Source organism: Hypanus sabinus, chromosome 17 (assembly GCF_030144855.1).
Source record: "Hypanus sabinus isolate sHypSab1 chromosome 17, sHypSab1.hap1, whole genome shotgun sequence".
NCBI lineage: Eukaryota > Metazoa > Chordata > Chondrichthyes > Myliobatiformes > Dasyatidae > Hypanus > Hypanus sabinus.
In genome coordinates this window covers 28,043,517-28,068,877 of record NC_082722.1, presented here as the reverse complement: position 1 = coordinate 28,068,877, position 25,361 = coordinate 28,043,517, and the positions used below count along the sequence as shown (strand labels likewise).

General features: G+C 41.2%; 1 protein-coding gene across 6 annotated transcripts in view; it reads left to right on the top strand.

The window, feature by feature from the left end:
* LOC132406764 (palmitoyltransferase ZDHHC1-like) overlaps positions 1 to 18,968 on the top strand; it is a 32,553-nt gene extending 13,585 nt beyond the window's left edge. For 3 of the 6 annotated variants that reach the window (XM_059992724.1, XM_059992725.1, XM_059992723.1), the window contains 6 exons: positions 790 to 945; positions 5,369 to 5,481; positions 9,723 to 9,793; positions 10,971 to 11,073; positions 13,052 to 13,106; positions 18,099 to 18,968. In XM_059992724.1, the coding sequence (XP_059848707.1) occupies positions 790 to 945; positions 5,369 to 5,481; positions 9,723 to 9,793; positions 10,971 to 11,073; positions 13,052 to 13,106; positions 18,099 to 18,250 (650 nt within the window). In that variant the 3' untranslated portion in view covers positions 18,251 to 18,968. Of the gene's footprint in view, positions 1 to 789; positions 946 to 5,368; positions 5,482 to 9,722; positions 9,794 to 9,993; positions 10,120 to 10,970; positions 11,074 to 13,011; positions 13,107 to 18,098 lie in introns of those variants that run through there. The other 3 variants (XR_009516235.1, XR_009516236.1, XR_009516237.1) reach the window with 3 other exon arrangements.
* Positions 18,969 to 25,361: the final 6,393 nt, after the last annotated feature.

The window sequence follows — 25,361 nt, the reverse complement described above, 5'->3', positions numbered from 1 at the left end:
TATGTTAATGTTTTGTACAAAAGTATTTTGAAATATTAATGGTAAGCAATACACTAGGATCTTGATCTAAGTGTGCCTTGGTGATCTGTATTATCTAAGGTAAAGGGGTATCTGGCTTTCATGCAATTGTGTGCAAGAACACAACATGATCAATTATCAATAACTGAGTTATTTATAGTTATTTCTCATAGTTATAGTAATTCCTTGACTCTCAACAGAAAATTGAAATATTATTTCATAGTGTATACAGTCTACCCTCCCCACAGTGACTGAAATATTATTGCATTTCAGTGTATACAGTGTACACACCCCCACAGTGACTGAAATATTATTACATATTAGTGTCTACAGTGTACACCCCCCCAGAGTGACTAAAAAACTTATATCAAGTTAGTGTATTTACTTCCTTTGAACATTTGTCCCACTGATTTTATTGCTCTGATGGAATTATTTTATCACTTCAGATACTTTATAAAAATTAGAAAGTCATTGAGCTTTCAAAAAGTTTGAAATCTTTAGTTATGTTTGTAGAAATGTGGATAAAAGGATGTGCATTGTAGATTAAGTTTGATAGTTTTATACACCAAGTGCATTTCACAAAAGAATAAGGGCTTTTACCCAGTTCTTTATAAGTCCTTTTATGGAATTGTGCGGTCTGATTGTCAACAGAGGTTTTGCTGCTCTGAATCTTCAGAATTATACTTCAAACCTTTTTTAAAAAACGTATAGACTAGGAAAGAACTGGTAGAACTTCAATCAAGTTTAAACTTGTACTCTTTATTCCAACAGTGATAAATGATGCAGATACCTGGCATGTATTTCTGCCATATTTTTCGGTTCGTACAAACTTCAGTACTATTCTTGTTCTCGCTGTGGTCACTGTTGGACTAAGTCTGACTGCACTGATAGTTTTGTGCGATCTTCTGTTCTTCCACTTCTACCTTAGTAAGTAATGTACAAAATGTCTGCTCCAGTTTTAAAGTCAGTAAGATTCATCGCTAGTATACTGTTTTTTTAAAAAAGAAATTAAGACCTCTGTAAATTATGTCTTAAAGATTGTATTACAAGCAAATGATTGTTTAAAAGTTGAACTTGATCAGTTCTCTAATATGGAAAGTATCTACTTTGACAGATAATAGAAAATATGACAGACAATAAAATAGGCTTAGCATATGGTATTTACCGCAGTCGAGCAGACTAATCCTACTTTTCCAACAGAGAACTCCATTTTTTAAATAGAAAGTTGGTTGTCCTGGACTGTTCTTTGTAACTATCAGCAACAGGGTACTGCTCCATAGTTTTAGTTTTACCACTTCTGTTCTGCTTCAAGGGTGCAGACCTCAAACCTTGCATTTCTTTACATTTGTTTTCATGAAATAATTGAAAGGAAGATGGATACTCTGTTAATCTCACCCAGAGGGCATCATAAATGTAATATCTAACTGGATTACTAATCTAGATGAATGGCAGGGTGGAGAATTGCCTCTACCAAAGTAGATGTAATGCAATCCTTGCCTCCACTAGTCTACAGGTCATCCTTGGGCAAGGTGTAGCAACTGCTTTGAGCGCCCCCCCACCCCAAGATCAGGGTGACACGAAGCCATGGGCGCAGGTGATGGAAGGTCATATGAGCAGCTGGTGCATATCATAAGTCCTGGTTGTGCGACCACTGACACCAGGCAACTTCTGAAGAATATTGATAACGGTCATCTGTCTTGTAAAGAAACTGCCCAGAAGGCGGCAATAGCAAACCACATCTGTGGAGAAATCTACCAAGAACAATTGTGGTCATAGAAAGATTATGATCCCACAGGTCATTTGACACAGTACAGAATAAAGGAGCGAACAAACAAAACTAATCTAAAAGTCTGATGCCTGAACAAACACAGTTAATCATTCCTGATTCTGACAGAACAGGTTCAAATTTTGGAACAGTTTCAAAGAATGTAGAAATGAAGGTAAATAGAAATGGCCTTTGCTGTCCTCATACACATTCAATTGACCATCAGATCATTTACGTTTCATAGTTCTGTAGGTCTTGGTTGTATTCAGATTGCAAAGCCAATTCATTATTAGCAAAGTGGACATTCTGAGATTGAATTTTTTCAAATGAAGTAATTGATGTAATATAGAAATCAAAATATAGTAATTGAAGACAATAAGACAGAGAAGCAGAATTAGGCCATTCAGCTAATGAGTCTGCTTGCCTTTGTATCATCACTGATTTATTTTCCATCTCAACTCCATTTTCTTGCTTTTTCCCCATAACTTTTGATGCCCCGACTAATCGAGAACTATCATACTACACTATAAATATGTCCATCACCTTAGCCTCTGTAGCCATCTGGAGAGGCTACCCAGAAGGAATAGGAGTTGTTGCTTCTCCAGTCTGAGAGTGGCCTCATGACAGTATGTGAGGCCATGGTCTGACATGTCGGAATGGGAATGGGAAATGAAATTGAAATGCATGCCCAAGGGGAAATCCCATCTTTTTGTGGCAGACGGAGCAAAAGTGCTCATCGAGTGGCCACTCAGTCTACATCGACTCTCACCAGGAGCACCAGATACAGTAGATGACCCTGACAGATTTGCAGGTGAAATGTCGCCTCACTTGGAAGGACTGTTTGGGACCCTAAATGGAGGTGAGGGAGGAGGTGTAGGGGCAAGTGTAGAACTGGTCATACTTGCAGGGATAAGTGCCAGGAGCAAGATGAGTAGGGAGGAGTAAGTGCCCCAGGGAGTCATGTGGAGAGAGATCCCTGCGGAAAATGGAGAATTGGGAGAGGTAAAGATGTGCCTAGTGCTCAGATCGTGTTGAAGAGGGCAGAAGTTAGGGAGATATGGAAAAGCAGATCTTTTGTACCATCTTTCACAGCCTTGGGTTATAACTTGAAGACAATTGAATAATTCTAGAATGCAGTAGTTGGGGTAATTATAGAAATACAAGTTTTATTTCAGAAAGTTTGTTGGATCCAACCTGATGACATGGGTATTAATGTCTCTAGCCTGTGGTAATTTCTCCTGCTCTCCCATCCCTCTTCCATTCCGCAATCTGGCTCCCCGTTGCCCCTTCTTTTCTCCTCATGTGCTACCTTATTCTGGCTTCTTCCCACCCCCCCACATCTAATCCTGATGAAGGGTCTCAGCCTGAAACATCAACTGTCTATTCCATTCCAAGATGCTGCCTGGCCAGCTGACTTCCTCCAGCATTTGTCTTCGTTGTTCTACAAACCCCATTTCCAGAAAAGTTGGGATATTTTCCAAAATGCAATAAAAACAAAAATCTGTGATATGTTAATTCATGTGAACCTTTATTTAACTGACAAAAGTACAAAGAAAAGATTTTCAATAGTCTTACTGGCCAACTTAACAGTATTTTGTAAATATACACAGATTTAGAATTTGATGGCTGTAACACATTTAACAAAAGTTGGGACAGAGGCATGTTTACCATTGTGTTACATCACCTTTCCCTTTAATAACACTTTTTAATCGTTTTGGAACTGAGGATACTAATTAAAGTAGATCTGCAATTGGAAATTTTGTCCATTCTTGCTTGATATAAGACTTCAGCTGCTCAACAGTCCATGGTTTCCGTTGTCTGATTCTCCTCTTCATGATGCGCCATACATTTTCAATAGGAGATAGATCTGGACTGGCAGCAGGCCAGTCAAGCACACGCACTCTGTGTCTACAAAGCCACGCTGTTGTAGCCTGTGCAGAATGCGGTCTGGCATTGTCCAGCTGAAATAAGCATGGACATCCCAGGAAGACACATCGCCTTGATGGTAACATCAACTGTCTGTCTATATGTCTCTCTAAAATCCTAATACACGCCTCAGAGTCAATGGTACCTTCACATACATGCAACTCACCCCTGCCATGGGCACTGATGCACCCCCATACCATCACAGATGCTGGCTTTTGCACCTTTCGCTGATAACAATCAGGATGGTCATTTTCATCTTTGGCACGAAGAACTCGACACCCGTTTTTTCTGAAAACTAGCTGAAATGTGGATTCATCTGACCACAGCACACGGTTCCACAGTCTGTCGGTCCATCTGAGATGATCTTGGGGCCCAGAGAACTCTCCAGCGTTTCTGCATAGAGTTGATGCATGGCTTCCTCCTTGTGTAATACAGTTTCAAGTTGCATTTCTGGATGCAGCGATGGACTGTGTTAAGTGACAATGGTTTTCCAAAGTACTCCCGAGCCCAGGTGGCTATAATTGTCACAGTAGCATGACGGTTTCTTAGGCAGTGCCACCTGAGGGCTGGAAGATCACGCACATTCAACAGTGGTTTCCCACCTTGCCCTTTACGCACTGAGATGTCTCTGAATTCTCTGAATCTTTTCACAATATTATGTACTGTAGATGTTGAAAGACCTAAATTCTCTGCAATCTTGCAATGGGAAATGTTCCTTTTGAACTGACTAACAATTATCTCATGAATTTTGGCACAAAGGAGTGAGCCAAGACCCATCCTTGTTTGCAAAGACTGAGCCTTTGATGGACGCTACTTTCATACCCAGTCATGATACCTCACCTGCTACCAATTAGCCTGCTTAATGTGGAGTCTTCCAAAACGGTGTTACTTGAATATTCTGTGCACTTTTCAATCTTATTTTAACTCTGTCCCAACTCTGTCCAATTAAATAAAGGTTCACGTGTATTAATATATTAGACTTTAGTTTTTATTGCATTTTGGAAAATATCCCAACTTTTCTGGAAATGGGGTTTGTAGATTTTCAGCACCTGCACAATCTCTTCTGGGTTTCTGTTTTACTGAAGGCTCACATGTTTTGTCTGTGTTTCTTCTGTCCATTAAATTATGGCCAGAGTTGCCTTTTTGTTTATCAAGATATACCGCATGTATGTGTGCCAATTCTCCATCCATAAGCATATAACAGGAAAATATCTTGCAAATATTCCACCTAATTGCATTTTTATATGAAAGCAATATGCTTGGCAATTTAGAAAGCAGGCTTTAAGAATAATTGCAAAAATGGTACATGCATCCAAAACTACTGATATATCGCATAGTAGCAAAAATGAACATTTTAGCATTTATCAGATAAACTTCTCAATGTTTTCTCGATAAGTCGGTTCTGATGGTGTTCAGTATTAAAAAATACATTTTGATTTTCTTTCTAAAATATCAAATGCTTTTAAAACATTTCACATGCTTTTCAGTTTGTTATCTTAATAAGTTTTACTTCTAAATTTGATTCTCATTTATGTCCAAAGCCCACAATTAACATGCAAAATGCATTTAATCGTATTACTCATTTTGCAAGACGTTGATAGAGATTCAGTGTAGAATTTGCAGGTGGCACATAACTTGGATATTTTCTTTTTCTGACAGTGTGGAAACAAATAAGCACTTACGAATATATACTTTTCAGCCGTGAACGGCGAGTGTCGAAAGTCTCACCACAAAGTGATGATATAGAAGCTTTACGATTGAAATCTAATCAGGTAGCAGGGTGTCAGTTTTCTATAAATGATATGTACATTTTATAATTTACCCTGTCCTGTGCCTGTTCAGAAAACTCTGCTTTATGTTCTTGGATTAAGCTGATTAAGATACTGACAGTGGATTGTGAATCATGAGAGAGTGGCAGAAACAGGAAGTATTTTGTATGTAGAGAAATGAATAGAAGTTAATAGATTCTAACTAATAAAATGACACGGGTTGGAATTTAGGATATAAATAGTCTAGGAAGATTTGAGTAAAAGTAAAAAATAGTAACGTGGAGGTCCACTAAACATTGAGACATCATGCTAAGAAACATGAAAACATGTACAGTACATCTGTGCTTCAGTTATGAACAATGAGGAAGGTTGACAAATGATTCAGCAGCAGCTTGACCAGTCAGGAATATTGTCAGAGAAATGATGGGTGGACCTTCATCTGGACCTGTGTGAGGTGCTACACTTTGGGAGTTTGCATGTAAGATGAAGGTATAGAGTTTTTAGGAGGATTCTTAACAGCCTTGATATACAGAGGCATTTTGGAGTATGTGCATAGCTCCCTGAAAGTGGCACCTATTGTAAGAAGGTGATAAAGCAGGCAGGACGTATTTGCCTTCATCAGCAGTGGTGTTCAGTGTAAAAGTGGTGAAGTCATTTTGCAGATGATGTGCTACAATTTGGAGAATTGTGTGCAGTTGTGCTTGCCTCATTTCAAGAATGATGTGGAGGCTTTGAACAGGGTACAGAAGAGTTCACAGGATGTTGTCTGGATTAAAGAGATCAGCTATATGGAGAGGATGAACAAGCTTGGACTTTTTTTGTACTGTCAGAGGCTGAAGGGAAGACCTGACTGAAGTATATGGTCTGAATGGAATGATGTGTTGGTATGGCACTGAAGCAAAAGTGTTGCATTGTATCTCAGTACATGGGACAATAATAAACCAATTTCCAATGTAAAATTGTGACGCATAGGAAATCTAGATAGTCAGAAGCATAAGGGAGTCTACAGTTGCTGGAAATCCTGAACAATACAAAGTTCTGGAGGAGCTCTGTAGGTTAGGTGGCAGCTATAGAAGGAATTAAACAGTTAACGTTTCAGGCTAAGACCCTTCAACAGTCTTTGTTTCAGAGGGGAAATGTTAAATGCTAAGAGGGGTAGCTTTAAGTGATAGTGGGGGTGGGGGGAGGAGAGTTCAAAAGAGTTTACATGGCAAGTTTCTTGAACAGTGGTGAGATCAGCACTGAGATTGCAGTTGAATAATAAATTTAAGTGCTGTTGACTGAGGAACAATTAGAGGAATTCTCTTTTTACTTCAGGGAGTCGTTATCAGGATTCAAAGGGAGTTGATAAGTTGCTATGTAAGAGATAAGTGTTGATTTTGCCAGATGCTGAACCCCCCCCAGGCCTGAGTTGATGTAGTCGTAGTTGATTTTGGGAAAATAGCTGGGTAAATTTGTTGCTTTTTAGATTTGCTTAGTATGTGTATTAGTGACCCACAGTATCATTGCTGAGACTTTTTAAAATATGAGCATTGGTGCAAGTGAAGATGATATAAGTTTGTTAATGGCCATATAAGGGCCATGTTAAGAAAAGATATTAGAGTATGTCCTAAGTGATATAGTTTTAAGGGGATGAGATTGGCAAACATATTTAAAGGTGATTGTACAAAAAGATAAAATAGACCTGTTTCAGATTTGTCACATAAACCCTCTCCACTCTGCAGAGGTACCTGCAGGTCCTGTCTCAGTCTCTGCCAAAGCTGCAGGCCTCTTTCTCCTTCACCTACCATGGACCTGTCCAACATTTCATCCTCCACCATATCCATGCCTTCAACTGCCATTCCTTTGCCTTCCTCACTTCCAGGAAGGATCAGATCTCCGTACTCCAGATCAAAGATCCCGTGGACTCCTGGACACAACCATTCTGGGGATACAGTCCTCGCCAACTCCAGCTCCAATGAACCCGGGCAGCACCAGCCCTCAGACTCCACCACCAACTCCAGTTCTAACGAACTCGGGGGGCACCAGATCTCAGACTCCACCACTCCCAACTCAGGTTCCAACAAACCTAGATGGCACTGGACCTCGGAGTCCACCACCGCCAGCTCCAGCTCCAACAAACCTAGGTGGCACTAGACCTCAGATTCCACCACCAACTCCGGTTCCAATGTACCCAGGCAGCACCAAACCTCAAACTCCACTGCCAACTCCAGCTCCAATGAACCCAGGCAGCACTGGACCTCGAACTCCATTGCCAACTTGAGTTCCTATAAACCCAGGACCTCGAATTCCACCTGTCTTAACCTTTTACCTTTCCCTTCCCTACATTTTCATTCTGGCATCTTCCCACTTCCTTTTTGTCCTGAAGAAGGGCCTCAGCTTGAAATATCAACTGTTTGTTCGTTTCTGTAGATGCTGCCTGATGTGCTGAGTTCCTACAGCATTTTGTGTGCATTTGCTTTGGATTTCCAGCAGCTGCAGAATTTCTTGTAATCACTATTTACTTGTATTTCTTGAATACAATATAATAGGCAATCTGCTTGAGACGTCAGTTGAAAATAAAGTAGAAGCAATGAATTCACGAATATGAAGGTAAAAATGGTTATGAATTCACGGTTATGAATTCACGAATAAAAGGTTTTAATATTGGAAATCAAGCATTTAAAGGCAAGATAAAAAGTTTCTCTTGTACTCAGTTTTAAACTCAGTTTAAAAGTAAATTGGATAAGCTTCTTGGAGGAAGTGGCCAAAGGGAATTAAACAGAATAAAAGTAATTTTCTCTATCTGAGGAAGCACTATCATTGGCTGAAATTGTATGATGTACTTTTATTTTCAGTTTTTGGCTATTGATAAAGCAGTTACTGATTCTGAACTTGATCTTTAATTTTCAAATATTGAGAGTTAAGTTCCAGTATAACAATTTGAATTGGACAAATTACTTTTATCTCCTTTATGCCATTTCTAAAGATAATGACAGTGAGAATTCAGTTTCAAGGGAAAATATTCTTTAATCTGGACAGGTTGCACCCAATGTCAGCCCTCCACACGTGCATCTTCCAGCAGGGCTTCTTACGATTGAAAGTTTAGCTTTGAAGTTAGCAGGCTTGGTTTATGACTTTACAAATTCATACCAATCCCAGCGTATATTTATCATTAAATATCAAACAAAACTGAAATTCTGCCATTTTTACCTTTAATTGTATAATCATTAACCTTTGGTTGTACTGATGAAACGTTTTGCTTCCATCCCAGGACCAGTAATATAGAACATAGAATAGTACAGCACATTACAGGCCCTTCAGCCCACAATGTTATGTTGACCCTCAAACCCTGCCTCCCATATAACCCCCACCTTAAATTCCTCCATATACCTGTCTAGTAGTCTTTTCAACTTCACCAGTGTATCTGCCTCCACCACTGACTCAGGCATTCCACGCACCAACCACTCTCTGAGTGAAAAACCTTCCTCTAATATCCCCCTTGAACTTCCTTCCCCTTACCTTAAAGCCATGTCCTCCTGTACTGAGCAGTGGTGCCCTGGGGAAGAGGCACTGGCTGTCCAGTCTGTCTATTCCTCTTAATATCTTGTACACCTCTATCATGTCTCCTCTCATCCTCCTCTCCAAAGAGTAAAGCCCTAGCTCCCTTAATCTCTGATCATAATCCATAATCTCTAAACCAGGCAGCATCTTGGTAAATCTCCTCTGTACCCTTTCCAATGCTTCCACATCCTTCCTATAGTGAGGCGACCAGAACTGGACACAGTACTCCGAGTGTGGCCTAACTAGAGTTTCATAGAGCTGCATCATTACATCGCGTCTCTTAAACTCTATCCCTCGACTTAGGAAAGCTAACACCCCATAAGCTTTCTTAACTACTCTATCTACCTGTGAGGCAACTTTCAGGAAACTGTGGACATGTACCCCCAGATCCCTTTGCTCCTCCACACTTCCAAGTATCCTGCCATTTATTTTGTACTCTGCCTTGCAGTTTGTCCTTCCAAAGTGTACCACCTCACACTTCTCTGGGTTGAACTCCATCTGCCACTTTTCAGCCCACTTCTGCATCCTATTCGACAATCCTCTACACTATCTACAACACCACCAACCTTTGTAATGAAAAGCTTATTGGCAAAAATGTGTGTTTCTACGTGGGCCACTTTGAAGGAAGCATGTCTTCAGTGAAGACTGTATTTTTTAAAACACAGAAGCTCAAATGGTATGGTAACCCTTCTGTTTTCCAGAATGCAGAAAACGTGGCAACTCATCAGAACGGTAACACTCACGTTCACTTTGAGAGCACCTCAACAAATGGGTCAGTAACAAATGAATAATTACTCATTCTAACTTTTCTCAGCATCCAAAGTTAAATTGATAATCATTTTAAAAGAAGTTTTAGAATAAGTCCATAAAATAGCATTATGTTGATTTACAACATTAAATCAAATCCATTCAAATTCATTTGATGGTGGAGGAGAGGGAACTGTTCCTGAAACATTGAGTGTTTGTCTTTAGGCTTCTGTACCTCCTCCTGGATAGTAGCAATGAGAAGAGGGCTTGTCCTGGGTGATGGGGATCCTTAATGATGGATGCCTCCTCTTTGAGGCATCACGTGTTGAAGATGTCCTCGATGCTGGGGAGGTGAGTGCCACATGATGGAGCTGGCTGGGTTTGCAGCATTCGACAGCTCTTTTCAACCCAGTGTAGTGGCCCCTCCATATCGAACATATACCACCAAATTGAGTCTTCATGTACAATATTTATTTATACCAGCATGCAACATCTTAATTTGCTCACATTATCTAAGTATAACCCTGCAGTACATGTATTATTGAAATTGGGTGTATATTTTTTACAATAAAGTATTCTTTTAAATAGGCATGTTGGAATTCAAGAATATTCAAATTTGAGGACGTGTTTATAGTGAATGCCTGATTAGGTATACATGATAGTCCTTAGTACTGGGTACTGGGCCAAGAAGCAGATATTCTTTTAAATTTGGAGGTGTTAGCTGTTTTCTGCAACCAAAATCAGTTATGAAAAATATACTGGCAACCATAGTAGGGTGTAGAAGAACTGATTTTGTTCTGTTTCCTAAGTGCCTGAGATTTTGTGTACATCAGAAGAACAATACAGTGAGATACCTAAATGGGAAGTGATAGAAATGGCAAGACAGACTTTTGTAGATTGGAAGAGAGAAAACTCAGGAACACCAACCTGTTAGCCTAACATCAGTAGTTGGACTCTACAATAAAGCTTGTGAGATCAAGATTCAGAAATACTAATGGCATTGAACAAAGTCAGCAGCAAAAGAACGCTTGACTGAAGTATGCATATCGGTAAAGTTAGACCAGACACAGGATTGAATGTGTCAGGTTACATGTTTATATATATAACTATCAGACAACAAGGTGAATTTATCTGTCATTTCCCTCTTTACTAGTGTGAAAAATCTTGCACCTTACCACTGTTTCCTGTCATCTGTTTCATAGGTCAACATCAGGGTATCATCAGGATGCTGTCATGATAGAGGATGAAACTTTGCCAACAGTTGCTTCTGATCGTAGTCAAGCCAGGATAAAAAGGATTTCACAGGTAAAGGAGGCTGATGCACAGAACATTTCAAAGTATTTATAATTAATGAATTCAGGATAGATATTCAGAGATATTGATCAGAATCAGGTTTATTATCACTGGCATGTGTTGTGAAATTTGTTAACTTATCAGCAGTTCAATGCAAAGTCTAATACAGAAGAAGAAAAAATAATACAATAATAAGTCAATTACTGTATATGTATATTGAATAGATTAAAAATCATACCATAACAAATAAGATATATTAAAAAAGTGAGGTAGTGTTCACAGGTTCAATGTCCATTTAGGACTCAGATAGCAGAGGGGAAGAAACTGTTCCTGAATTGCTGAGTGTGTGCCTTTGGGCTTCTGTGCCTCCTACCTGATGGTAACTGAGAAAAGGGCATGCTCTGGCTGCTGGAGGTCCTTAATAATGGATGCTACCTTTCTGAAACACGGCTCCTTAAAGGTGTCCTGGGTACTTTGTAGGCTAGTACCCAAGATGGAGCTGACTAAATTTACAACCCTCTGCAGGTTCTTTAGGTCCTGTGCAGTAGCAGCCACCGCCACCCCCCCCCCCCCCCCCCATACCAGACAGTGATGCAGCCTGTCAGAATCCTCTCCATGGTACATCTATAGAAGTTTTTGAGTGTATTTGTTGACACACCAAATCTCTTCAAACTTCTAATGAAGTATAGTCGCTGTTTTGCCTTCTTTATGACTGCATCGATATGTTGGGACCTCGGAGATCTTGACACGCAGGAACTTGAAACTGCTCACTCTCTCCACTTCTGATCCGTCTATAAGGATTGGTGTTATGTTGTGCTAACTTGCCCTTTCTAAAGTCCACATTTAATCCTTGGTCTTACTGACGTTGAGTGCAAGGTTGTTGACACACCACCAATCATCCACCCTCCTCGTCACTATCTGAAATTCTGCCGACAGTAGTTGCGTCTGCAGCAAATTGATAGATGGTATTTGAGTTGTGCTTAGTCACACACAGTTGTGGGTGCAGGGAGAGTAAGCACGTATCCTTGAAGCACACCATTGTTGATTTTCAGCGAGGTGGAGATGTTATTTCTGATCTGCACAGACTGTGGTCTCCTGGTGAGGAAGTTGCAGGGGGAGGTACTGAGGCCCGAGTTTTGGAGTTTGTTCATTAGAACAGAGCGTGCTATCGATAACATTGAGCACTGAGCCATAATCAATAGACAGCAGCCTGAGCTAGGTATTGCTTTTGTACCAAGAGCCAGGGAAATTGCATCTGCTGTAGACCTATTGTGGTGATAGGCCAGTTGTACTGGATCCAGGTCCTTGCTGAGGCAGGAGTTGGTTCTAGCCATGACCAAGCTCTCAAAGCATTTCATCACAGTAAATGTGAGTGCCAATGGGTGATAGTCATTGAGGCAGCTCACCCTTCTCTTCTTGAACATTGGTGTGATTATCATCCCTTTGTAGCCTGAACCAGTTTGCCTATTCTCCTCCGACCTCTCTCATTAAGGTGTTTTTACCTGCAGACCTGCTGCTCACTGTATGCTTATTGTGTTTTGCACTATTCTCTGTAAATTCTAAGGACTGTTGTGTACGGATATCTCAGGAGATTAGCAGTTTCTGAGAGATACTCAAACCACCTTATCTGTCACCAACAATCGTTCCATGATCAAGGTCACTTCAATCACATTTCTTGCCCATTCTGATGTTTGGCCTTAATAACAACTGAATCTCTTGACCGTGTCTGCATGTTTTTATACATTGAGTTGTTGCCACACGATTGACTGATTAGATATTTGTATTTACGTGCTGGTGTACAGATGTATCTAATAAAGTGTCTATTGGATGTAATTAAAGTAGTACTTTGCATGTCAACAGCTCTGTCAGTTTCTGAATGGAATGTAGATATCCTTCTGGCAGAGTTTTACATTCACTGAATAACTGATAATAATCTGTCTGTTGTTGAAGCAGAAACAAAGATGTAAAATGTTTTCTACAATTTAAACAGAAGGCTGCAATCAGGACCACTAAAAGACCATTTCGACCTTCTCAACTACCACCAGGTAAGGATTAAATAGTTATTACCTAAAGTAAAATTTGTATTTATAAAAAAATTGAAGGGATTGTGGATTTTATACTGTCCTAATAGCCTGATTTTCTAAATTTTCATAATTTGAAATGAACTAATCTACTTATCAAAAGAAAACATTTGTTTAAATGGTATCAACATATTGCAACAAAGTTAATGTAAAAGTCTATTGATTTTAGCTAATAGATAGCTAAAGCATCATATTTACTGCACTTTATTTCAGTCTTCTGAAATATATTCAGCTATTTGAGTCATGTTGATTTTCATCTTTTGCTGAATTACTCAACCAGTTTCTTTCACTGTAGTTTTATTGACCTTCATCCATTGTAGGTAAGGGGCAGGGCATAAGAAATCACTCTGGCTCCCCACATTCCAGATAGTCCCTTCCCTTGTACATGTGCCATAGTCTCCCACCCACTGCTGGAAGCTTTTCTATCATGACCACTTTCTCCTCGGGGTTCTGGGGCATTCCTGATCGTTCTAACTGTAGGTGATCTTTGAGGCAAGGGTCTGTTTCTCAGGTGCTGTCACACTTCAGTTAGTAAAGCCAGCCACCCTTGTCAGGTGTAGGTCAGTTTTAAGAGGAAGTTTTGTTTCTTCTTTCCATCCTTTTAATCAGCCCTCATGGGCCGTCATGGAGGATGTGATACACCGTTGCTGGTGGCCCTTGTTTCAGGCTCTTGTTATTTAGAGATACAGCGCGGAACTGGTCCTCCTGGCTCAGCAAGCCGCACCAACCAGCAACCCACCGATTTAACACCAGCTTAATCACAGGGCAATTTACAATGACCAATTAACCTGCTAACTGGTACCTCTTTAGACGTGGGAGGAAACCAGAGCACCCTTGTCCCACAAAATGAGACCCATTATCCGATTGTATTTCCTGCGGGTCCCCACAACAACGGATCGACTTCTGCAATCCCTTTAGTGTGTGGTCCTGATCAGACTCGAGTATGTCTCGGCCATGGTGAGCAAGTATTTACATCATTATTGCTGTGGCAGGGCTTCGATGTAATCCATCTGCCACATTAGGGCTGAAACAGTTTCCCTTTTAGTGTGGTGGGAGTAGTGGTCTTTCAGGGAGAGCTGTCTTTTTAACCTGCTGGCAAATGAAGCCTGTAGTGACAGCTTCCTTTGTTACGTCCACGGGTTGCAGGCCCATTCAGTGGTGTCAAGTGACCAGCCGTGTTCCTTTTCCCCAGGCACTCCGCAAGATTCATTAGGCCATACCCTTATTCTCCTTTTGTTTGGGAAACCCTATCTCATTTAACAGAGTGACTTCCTGAGTCAAGAGGCTGTCACTAGTGTTTTCCATCAACATGTGGGAGAACACCTTCATAAATAGGGGCATCACAGCATGAAAGTTCAACATAACCCCTTTGTGCAAAATATCACATCTGAAGTATAGTATCCTGTTTTGGTGACTGTACTGGGAAAATATGTGAAGGCCTTCAAAGGCAAAGAAAAGAATTACTGGAAAATTTCCAGGAATGAGTGATTTTTGCTTCAAAATTAGATCGGAGAAGCTGGAGTCACTTTCCTCACAATAGTGTGAAGATTGACTGGACGTTTGATGGAGATGTACAAGATAATCACCACTGGACATTTGTTAGACCTGTATAAGACTATGATGAGTTAGAGATTTGATGGACCTGTATAAGACAATGACCAGTTAGACATTTGATGGAGATGTACAAGACTCTGACCAATTTTAGGATAAAACCAAGAAAATCTCTCTCACTAAAATATGAATCAAGAATCTTGTTTTTTGGGGGGTTGGTTGGAGCACAGAGATATCGTTGAAGTGAAAGGAAAATACAGTAAAGGAGAGATATAAGGAGAAACACTATTACACAGAGAGTAGTGGATCTGGAACTCTGTGCCTGAAAGAGTCCAAGAACCAGAACCAGTCAGGAATAACAGAAATGGATAGGTGCCTTGGAGAAAATAATTTTCAGAGCTCTGGGGAAAGAAGATAGCTTGGGTCCAAATGAGTTGCTCTTTGGGTACCAACAGTGGGCAATGTGCTGAAAGACACACTCCTGTGAAGCAACTGATCTCTGATTATACAACAAGCCAAGAAGGTGGGGGGGGGGGGGGGAGAGAGAGAGAAAACTTAGACAGCTCAAAGCATTGATATTAGTGATGGAGAATTTACTACAGAAATCCTCAGGGGGCTAGACTTAGAAGAGTGCAGATATGGTAAATTATTCATGAGATTGCAAGAGAGAAATGACTAAAGGAATATGAAAAACAAACATTTATGAAATTGAGATATTGCTTTACCATAAATCAAGAAGTAAGAGTAAAGGATGTATGAAATACAGACAACAGAATTCCGAATGATTATATTTATGGAGAAGAAAGACGGGCCAGGAATTCTTTGGGCTTCATCAAGTGTACAGATAACAAGAAAGAGGTTTGAGTGGTAGAGATTTGACAGGGATGAGGGGATGTCCATAAATAGAGGGGAATACAGGAGATCTTACTAATGACACGCACAAGGCTATTGCATTAATTTTGAGAAAATTCAGGATCAAGAGAAGTTGTCAAGTGGTAAAAGTGGGTATCATCTGTGTATAAGCTGAGGCTGTCATTTCAAATAATGTTGACAAGGAGATGCAGATACAGAGAGAAGGGGGAGATGTGATCACCAGAGGTAACGGTGCAAATGATGCAAGTGCTGCACAAAATTCTACTGCTGATAGTGAGAACAGTTGAATGTGATTCCATTCATCCAGAAAACACTGAATAGATAGAGGAAAAGGAAAGTGAGATCGACATTGAAGGTTGCAGACAAGTTGAGAAGGAAGGATACAAGTTCTTGTTTCAATCAAATCGGATGATAGTAGTGATCAGAACTTTAGCAATAGTGTGGCACAGGTGGGAATTTGATTTGGTGGATAACAAGAACTAAGTGAGATCGACGGAGATGTAGGAAGCCCAGATATCCTTTGGAAACTTTGGAAAGGAAAGGGCAGCTGGAGCAGAGGTGTTTGACAAAGAAAGAGTGAGGGACTTGGAATTATGAGTATCATGTTTTAATAAAAGAGCGTTGTAGCTGAGGGACCAGAACTATCCACAGAAGACCAGCACTAGAAGCAGGAAGGGTGATTGCGGATTCATTAGTTTATGGCAAATGAGTGGGAGGTGTGCTGAGCTCCCACACCACCAGGTTCAGAGTGGGAGGTGTGCTGGGGTCCCACACCACAGGTTCAGAGTGGGAGGTGCGCTGGGCTCCCACACCACCAGGTTCAGAGTGGGAGGTGTCCTGGGCTCCCACACCACCAGGTTCAGAGTGGGAGGTGCGCTGGACTCCCACACCACCAGGTTCAGAGTGGGAGATGCACTGGGTCCCACACCACCAGGTTCAGAGTGGGAGGTGCGTTGGGGTCCCACACCACCAGGTTCAGAGTGGGAGGTGTGCTGGGGTCACACACCACCAGGTTCAGAGTGGGAGGTGCACTGGGTTCCCACATCACCAGGTTCAGAGTGGGAGGTGCACTGGGGTCCCACATCACCAGGTTCAGGAACAGTTATTACATTACGACCATCAGGCTCCTAAACCAGCATGGAATACTTCACTCACCTCAACTCTGAACTGATTCCACGACCTACTGACTCCCTTTCAAGGACTCGACAACTCTGTATTTCTATAGCACTGGGTTTTTATGGGATGAGGTTGCCAGTCCGATCCCCAACCCTCCTCCTGCAGCTGGGCTTGGGACTTTCCATGGCAGAGTTAACATATACATTCTTTGGTAATAAGTTGACTTTGACTTTGGTGGAGTGTGAAGGGAGAGAGGAGAAACGAGAGAAGTGTTTGAGTAAAGACCGTGCAGGGTTATTGGAATGTGCCTGGTTTGGTGAAGGAGGGAAGGGAAGCAGCAGAACTAGGAGACTGGGTAAGATACCTTGTGACAGGAGAGTCTATAAGCTCTTTTTGCAGTTGAGGGTGAAGGAGATAGTTAAGAGGGGTATTTATAAGACAACTTGCTCAGGATGAAAACAGTTGAGGTTATCCTCACACTGCAGTATGATTTTTGGAGTAGTGACAAGTTTTAGTAACCAGACAGTGGGTGAAATAATTCTGCATCCAGTTTAACCAGATCAGATGCTAAATGGCTAAACATTTCCACCTCATCCGTTAAGGATCCTCAATATGAGGTGAGGAGTGCTGTGCCAGGCCAGGGTGAGAGAAGTAGTTTGAACAGGAGGGAGGTGCAGTACTAAGATGTTGCAGAACTGCTGTAGTGAATGGAGATTGGACAGGGATCTCACAGATGGAATTAGGATTGTCCTTATGAGGATGAGTTTCTTCCTCTCCACTTCTGTGTCTTTGGAGGTGGCCAATGAACTTTTCCACTGATGAGGCAGGTAGTTTGTCAGGTGTGCTCCTTCCACTGCTACTGCTGGAACTGCTGAGTTCCTCCAGCAGTTTGTCTTTTGCTTTGGATTACAGCATCTGCAGTCTGTCCTGTCTCCAGACAAGAGCTCTGAGTTCAATCATTTTCTGTTCCCGTTTACTGACAAAACTCTAAAGTGCTGTTATGGTACTATTATAGGTTCACCAGTGAAGGGCAGAGTTGATTGGGATAAATCAGTTCTTGCACTGCAAACTAATTTTCATAGCAGAACCTGAAAGTGAGATGGGGAAAACCGGGCAATCAACATCAAGGCTGTCAGCAGTGTAATCTGTGACTATCGGGGCTGCAATTGTTTGGTCTTGACTATAGCATCAGGTGGATGATGGCAAGTCAGTCACTCATTTTCTACCAGATCAATGAACAAGCGAAGCAGGCAGCCTCGAGTTGGGTGCCGATTTACAGTTTCTAAGGTCCAGTCTCATCCTCGCTGAAGTTGTGTGCTTTTCCATTGTGACAGCCTGCAAGCAGACAATTCTCAAGTTTGTATTATTTATACATACTTTCAATCTTTAATTCCACTTGTTTGTTCCATTTCACAGCTCTTGCTGCTGCTATTCGGAGTTCAGTGCTCTCTCTCCAATCCTTCCCATCGATGGATTATCTGTCTGCTTTATCAGCGAGCACTGTCCGCTCCGTGCAGGCTGCTGGATCTCCAGCTGAATACCGTTCAGACTCTGCAGAGTCTGGATGAAATCCCGGTGGTCCAGACAAGACTCGGCAGTGCAGCAGTGGCCATGCAGACCAGCACAACCTTCCACAGCACAGCAAATTCTCTGCAGATTGTGATTTCCGAAAAGTGCCGTAACAAAAGACCGGATCAGCCAAATGCCTCTTCCCAAATAAAGATAGGGCCTAAACCTGGATCTGTGAACTGGAGACTGTCCAGATTCTTTCCCATGTCAAGAATAACTTGGATGATAAAGTACACACAGCAACTGGATGAGTTTCATGTTAAAGCTGGTCCCAGTGTTGGTCATCACTCCTAAAGAGATTGAATCGATTTCATTCTGGTATTTTTGTACGGATGTTATTTATCACTTAGCATATATCCATATACATTATGAGGCCATTTCTTAAATGGAACTGCTTCTCAGGGACTGGTTCAGTGTGACGGTTTTGAAGTGTCACCTCAGTTGTTTTTTAATATTCTGTTTACAGTCCAATTAACAAATCTGAGGGGGAGAAAACACCATTTAACTGCTTCTTTTAAACACTTTTCCTAAAACCGCAGCATTTATTTTGTGTGGCCTTGGCAATCTTTTAATGGCAATGTGACATTGCTCTTGTTTTATTGAAATTTTATTTCTATGATATTTAATAGTTAATCTCTGAAAGTATTATAGATATAACTTTAATTTTATTTTTTTAAGACTACAACTTTATCTCTGTACTAAAATAAATTGTTTTAAAATATACGTAACTCTTGTGAAATTTATTTAAATATTACTGCGGAATACCAACATTACTAAAATGCCATGTCGTATACACATCATTATGGTTATTTCTATTAAGCCTCCACACTGGAAGACCAATTTAACACCTTCATCTCCTCACCGTACACTGAAACCTTTTCCTCTCAACTCAGTTTGCAGAGATTGGTATTGCTCCATCACAAATGGTGGTGCACCTCAACAGAAAGGCAGCCAGCACTCCAAGACTCCACTTGTGGAACTAAACAAGGCCACGTTGCTGAGATCAGAGCAGTGCATACAACAGCCACTGACTGTCTCTTAACAGTAGCAAACATAGATTCTAGAAGTGAAGTATCTGTTTTCTGCTGCATTAATCATATTCCTGCAAATACTCTTGTCTCATTGTAGAATGGAGAACGTGTGAGGATTAACAGACCAAATCAAAACAATGATGGTGAGAGAAAATATACCCTTGTGTCCATTTTATTGGAGGTCTGTCTGGAACAACATAATAAATAAAAAATAAACTGCTCTAAATTTGTTACAAACCATACACAGAGGATGTAACTCATTTATCCCGGTAGAAGACCTACTAAGCCATTGTGATACACAGTGGCTTGGTTTCCTTCCTATTACGAGCATTCTCGTTTTCATTTCACAACCGAGCGGCAAGGTAGCGTAACGGTGAGCGTGTTGTTTTGCATCACCACAGACCCGAGTTCAATTCACGGTGCTGTGTGTAAGGACAGTTTAGATTTCCTCCAGTGGCTCTGGTTTCCTCCCAGATTCCAAAGACATACAGTTTATGAGGTTAATTAGTCACATGGGTGTAACTGGGCAGTGCAGGCTCATCGGTTGGAAGTGCTGTTACCGTGCTATGTCTAAATCTTCAAAAAAATCTAAATCTAACAACGTAAGCAATGCTTGATCTCAAATGTTTCTTAGTACCTGAAGTATTGAATCTGTTTCTCCACAGATAAGACCGTAAGACACAGGAGCAGAATTAGGCCGTCCAGCACATCGAGTCCACTCCGCCATTCCATCATGGCTGATCCTGAATCCCATTCAGCCCCATACACCTGCCCTCTGGCCATATCCCTTAATGTCCTGACTGATCAGGAATCTATCAACTCCTGCTTTGAGTATGTCCATGGTCTTGGCCTTTACCACATTCTGTGGCAGAGCATTGCACAGATTCACCACTCTCTGGCTCAAAACAAATCCTCCTCCTGCTCTAAAAGGTCACCCTTCAATTTGAGGCTGTGCCCTCTGGCTCTGGATACCTCGACCATTGGAAACATCTGCTTCACATCCATGCTATCTAGTCCTTTCAATAGTTGGTAGCTTAACCGCTTCATTCCCAGAATAATGCTGACTGGCCTTCTGTATTTCCAGCGTTCTCCGTTTTCATTTCAATTTTGTAACAACAGGAGATTTTTTGCAAATGGTCCTATTGTGATTGTAGCAAAGAAAGTCAAACTTTTGACTTTATCATCAAAGGTGGCTTCCTAGATCTTTCCCAGATCTCATGACTAGCATTAGGCAAACCAGATCTATGTTATCACTTTCCGATTAGAAGATGAGATCCAGTTATGGCTCTTAACATCTACAGATAGTGCCTAGCCTGATGAGGAATTAGGGAAGATTTAGCTTGCTATACCACAGGGGATTAAACCGGGCAGATCAGAAGAGATCTGGCTTCCTTGCTGAAATCTGTGCTGCGTTAACAGCTCTCAAGTGGTGGTGGATATTCTGAAATTTGCCTCTGTAGGATCAAATGAGCAGGAAGGTAGGAGAAATCAGACAGGGTTTCTGATGTGCGCTCAAACTCCTGCTGGAAATGCATATGTTGATGTCAGATAACAGCTTAAATAATAACTGTTGGAGGCCAAACTATGTATGAACAGAACTAAATTAATTGGTAAAAGAATTAAAGGGTATTAGAAGAAAAGTTTGAGGGTAGGAGACTGAGACTTAGAATAAGTAACCTACAGGCCAGAGCTGCCGAACTGAAAAGTGAATTTTGGATGGGTATCTCTTTTACAGTGGGATAAATGACCAGACATTTCTGTGAACCATTCAGATAGTGGAGCCGTTATTTTAGCAATCCAGAGTTCTGTTACACCAAGGGGCTGCATGGCCTTTTGTTGCATATGTACTATCAGATACCCAGAGATGCTTGTTTCCAGAGTAATAGACCATGTATTCTGCACATAACATTATTATCTACTCTTTGATTTCTCAAAATGCAAGTGGTAGTTTGCACTGAACCGTCGGGAGATCAGAATCAGATCGATTATCACTGACAAGTGACGTGAAATAAATTGTTTTGCTGAAACAGGGCGGCAGGCGACATCAGACAAAAGATCTTCCCCTGAACTGCACGCTTGTACAGTAAATGTTTGTGACTCGAGTATTTGTGTATCATTAGAGTCACCCTTCAGTGTGGGAAGTCAGCGATACTCCCAACAAGTACTGACTCTGCTTTGGCAAGAGAGCATGAAATCTATTTAAATTCCTTTGCAAACAGGCCTCAATGACCCAGTTATATAATAATGGTCAAAGCAAATGGCAAATGTTCTGAATATCCAGCCTGCGTGTACGTTACCTTGACACCCACTAGCAATATGGTCCCTATGGTCTGAGTCAGTGGTCACCTGTACATCCTGCAGCAACAGGGCCCTTGCGCCATCTAGTGGGTGTAATCGTGTTTACAGTAGGTGGCAGCTTCCAGTGAAGAAATTTCACACAATTCGCCCACTTGTCACATGATTGATTGAGAAAAGGATATTAGTTGGATATTGAGTTCCAATATGGCAGTGTGGTCAATAATACACATGATCTGTCTGCTCTGCATATATCGAGCAGACATTAGCTGTGATTCCGGCATCACAAATATGTGCAGATATATCACATGCTACACTTCAAACCTGTAACAATATCGGTGTTATTTCGGCTGCTCTTTATGCTGTATGGTGCGCTTGCTACCTGACCTGGCTGTCTCCAAAGATCATTGCAAAGTTGAATAGTTGGGTTATAATGCCCTTGTTATTTCTGTGGTCATCTTTCTGCCTCAGTAACAATAACTGTTGACCTTCTATTGACAGTGATCAACACATGCAATGCCTGTGGAGATGGCTGAATTCAGACATTATTTAAGCTCTAAGCCTTGCATGATTTATGTGTTGTTGGCGACACCTCCACAAATAAGATCCTTTGGAATTTTTTGCTGCATCACTTTGATAATTAACCATGTATGGCAACATGTGTTGAGCAGTTTCACAGTAATATTCAAACTATTTCAGCATTTGAATCTAAAGCTGCTTCAGTTATGTGAAGAAATTTGTTCTAGGGCTTGTTAGAAACTAATTCAGCACTCATGAAGTTCCAGCATACTTATTGAAGCTTCAAGTAATTGCTAATGAACTGAAGAGCCACTGAATTTCATTTTGATGTACAGCTCTGCCCCAGTGCATCAATGAGATTTCCACGTAACTAGTGTAAGTGGAATTTTCAGTGTGATGACCTGATTGTCGCAGGCAGTGACGCATGTTGCAGTTCTGTAAAACACTGGTCGGAGTATCGTGTTCAGTCTGGCTACCTGATTTTAGGAAGGATGTGGAAACTTTAGAGAGAGTGCAGGGGAGATTTACCAGGACGTTGCCTGGGTTAGACAGCATGTTTTAAGAGGAAAGATTGAGTCAGCTAGAGTGTTTCCTTTTGGAGAGAAGGGGGTTGAGAGGTGACTTAATAGAGGTGTAAGAGATGATAGAGGCAGAGATCCGGTGGACGGCCAGAGACTTTTCCCAATGCAAAAATGGACAATGTGAGGAGGCATAATTGTAAGGTGCTTAGAGGAAAGTAGAGATGGGGAAGGGGAAGATGTCAGAGGAGGGTAGGGGAGGTATTATTACACTGAGAGAGGTGGGTGTATGGAACCCACTGCTGGGTGTGATGATGGAGGGAAATTTAAAAGACTCTTAGATAGGACCATGGATGAAGGAAAATTGAGAGCTATGTGGGAGGGAAGGGTTGGATTGATATTAGGGTAGTTTAAAAGCTCGACACAGTGTGGGCTGCACTGTTCTGTGTTCTATTATTGCTCTTGGAAGAAGTTTGCTCTCAAGGATTGACCAAATCTGTGATAGGGATTTTGCTTTTTCATTTGATTTCATCCCTGTCGTCAGTTGCTGAAAGGAGCACTCTACATGGAGTTTGCACTGTCTCTGTGATAGCATGAGTTTTCCCAGTCACTCAGGTTTCCTAGTGATATGGTACTTGGTACATTGATTGGTTTCCGCAGCTAGGTGGAATCAGGATCGAGCTGATCAGCATTTAAAGAAATAATAGTTTAAGGGGAAACATGGGGTATTCTCCATGTTGTAAGAAAAATGTGATGTTCACAGTAGTCCTGCTGACCATTTGGCTGAGCAACTGATGAATAATTCTCACAGGCAACTAAATAGGAAGTAAAAAAAATACACTTTAACGACAATAATTTTGCAATGACTAAAGTAAATGTTAAACTGTGTTCATGTATGAAAACTATGATGAATTCTCAAAATTCTTTAAACATTTTGAAGCAATTATGAAGGATTCCACACATGTAAAATTAGTATTTTGACCAGAGAGTTTTCCAAGCAGTAATTATGCCTTAGCAAACTATTGAAAATTCAGTTACATCTTATACAGAAATCACAGTATTGCAGTCAGAATCGGGTTTATTATTACTGTCCTGTATGATGTCAGATTTGTTGTTTTATGAAACTTAATGTTTGAATGATTAATATTCTTGGCAATCAACTGATTTCACATTGCCTCCATTCAGTTCTGCAAATGCCAAGTCATTCAGCTGATGTAGGATTTTCTCTTTGTAGTGGTGAGTTCTGAATTCACACTGTAATCTTTATCTCAAACCTTGGATGAATTCAAAAAGAGCATATTGTCCCACAGAATGAATGCACAAAAACAACGGAATGGAACCAGACCTTGTATTCTCAGTGTTATTTCTAATCCATGGGCTCATCTGTTTCTTATTACAAAAAGCAGTTTTTCCATTGACGAGATAAAGAGCATGTGAAGTGTCACGTATGTAGGTAGGAAGGGACTGAACCGGGGGAATAAAACCGAGTCAAGGTCTGCTGGTATACATTTGGTGGGGCAGGAACAAGTAGACCCCTGGCCCTGGTCATCTCATTTTCACTATGGATGTCCAGTCCCTATACACCTCCACCCCCCACCAGGAAGGCATCAAAGCCCTCCATTTCTTTTTGGACACCAGAGCCAACCAGTTCCCCTCCACCAGCTCTCTTCTCCATCTTTCTCTGTTTTTCTCACTGTGAACCTTTGTCTTGTACTTGGTGCAGAGCGTAGTGGTTAGTGCAGCTCTTTACGTTACCGAACAGGATTTACCACTCCCTGTAAGAGATTTGTACATTCTCCCTGTGACCATGTGCATTTCCAACAGCTGCTCTGGTTTCACCTCACATTCCAAAAAAAGACGTAGCCTTAGGGTCTGCTATGATCATTACAAAAAGCATGAAATACCACAAACTGTCATTATGATGTCCATTTTCTAACAAACTTACACAGCTTTAACCATGAGCCATAACTCTGCCTTCTGCTCATTTGTCCTTATCTTTATTGAATTGAAAAAAGTCAATCAAGCATTCACCCAGTCCTAAAGGAATACTTCAAAGTTCAAAATAAATAGTACAACCTTGAGATTAATCTTGTTGCAAACACCCACAATACAAAGAAACACGATAGGATCCATGGAAAACCATATAAAACTAAGATTGGCAAACATCGATTGTTCAAAAAAAAAGAACAAATCATGCAAAGAAAATAAGTAAACAAATACAGAGCAACTCACTGGAGAAACTCAGCAACTAAAGCAACATCCATGGAAATGAAGAACAGTCGACGGTTCAGCTGAGACCCTTCTTCAGGACTGGAAAGGAAGAGGGAAGACACCAGAATTAAAAGGGGAAGGAGGCTAGCTAGACGGTGGTAGGTGAAGTCAGGTGGGTAGGGGAGGTAAAGGGCTGGAGATAAAGGAATCTGATAGGAGAGGAGAGTGGACCGCAGGAGAAAGGGAAGAGGTAAGAGGCCGAAGTGGGGAATAGAGGGAGGAGAGGAGGGAATTGTTTTTACTGGAAGGAGAAACTGATATTCATGCCATCAGGTTGGAGGCTACCCAGACAGAAGATAAAGTGTTGCTCTTCCATCCTGAGGGTGGCCTCATCGTGGCACAAGAGGAGGCCATGGACCAACACGTCAGAACGGGAATGGGAATGAGAATTAGAATGTTTGGCCACTGGGCATTTCCACTTTCAGCAGATGGGGCAGAGGTGCTTGACGCATCTGTTCCCCCCAATTTATGATGGG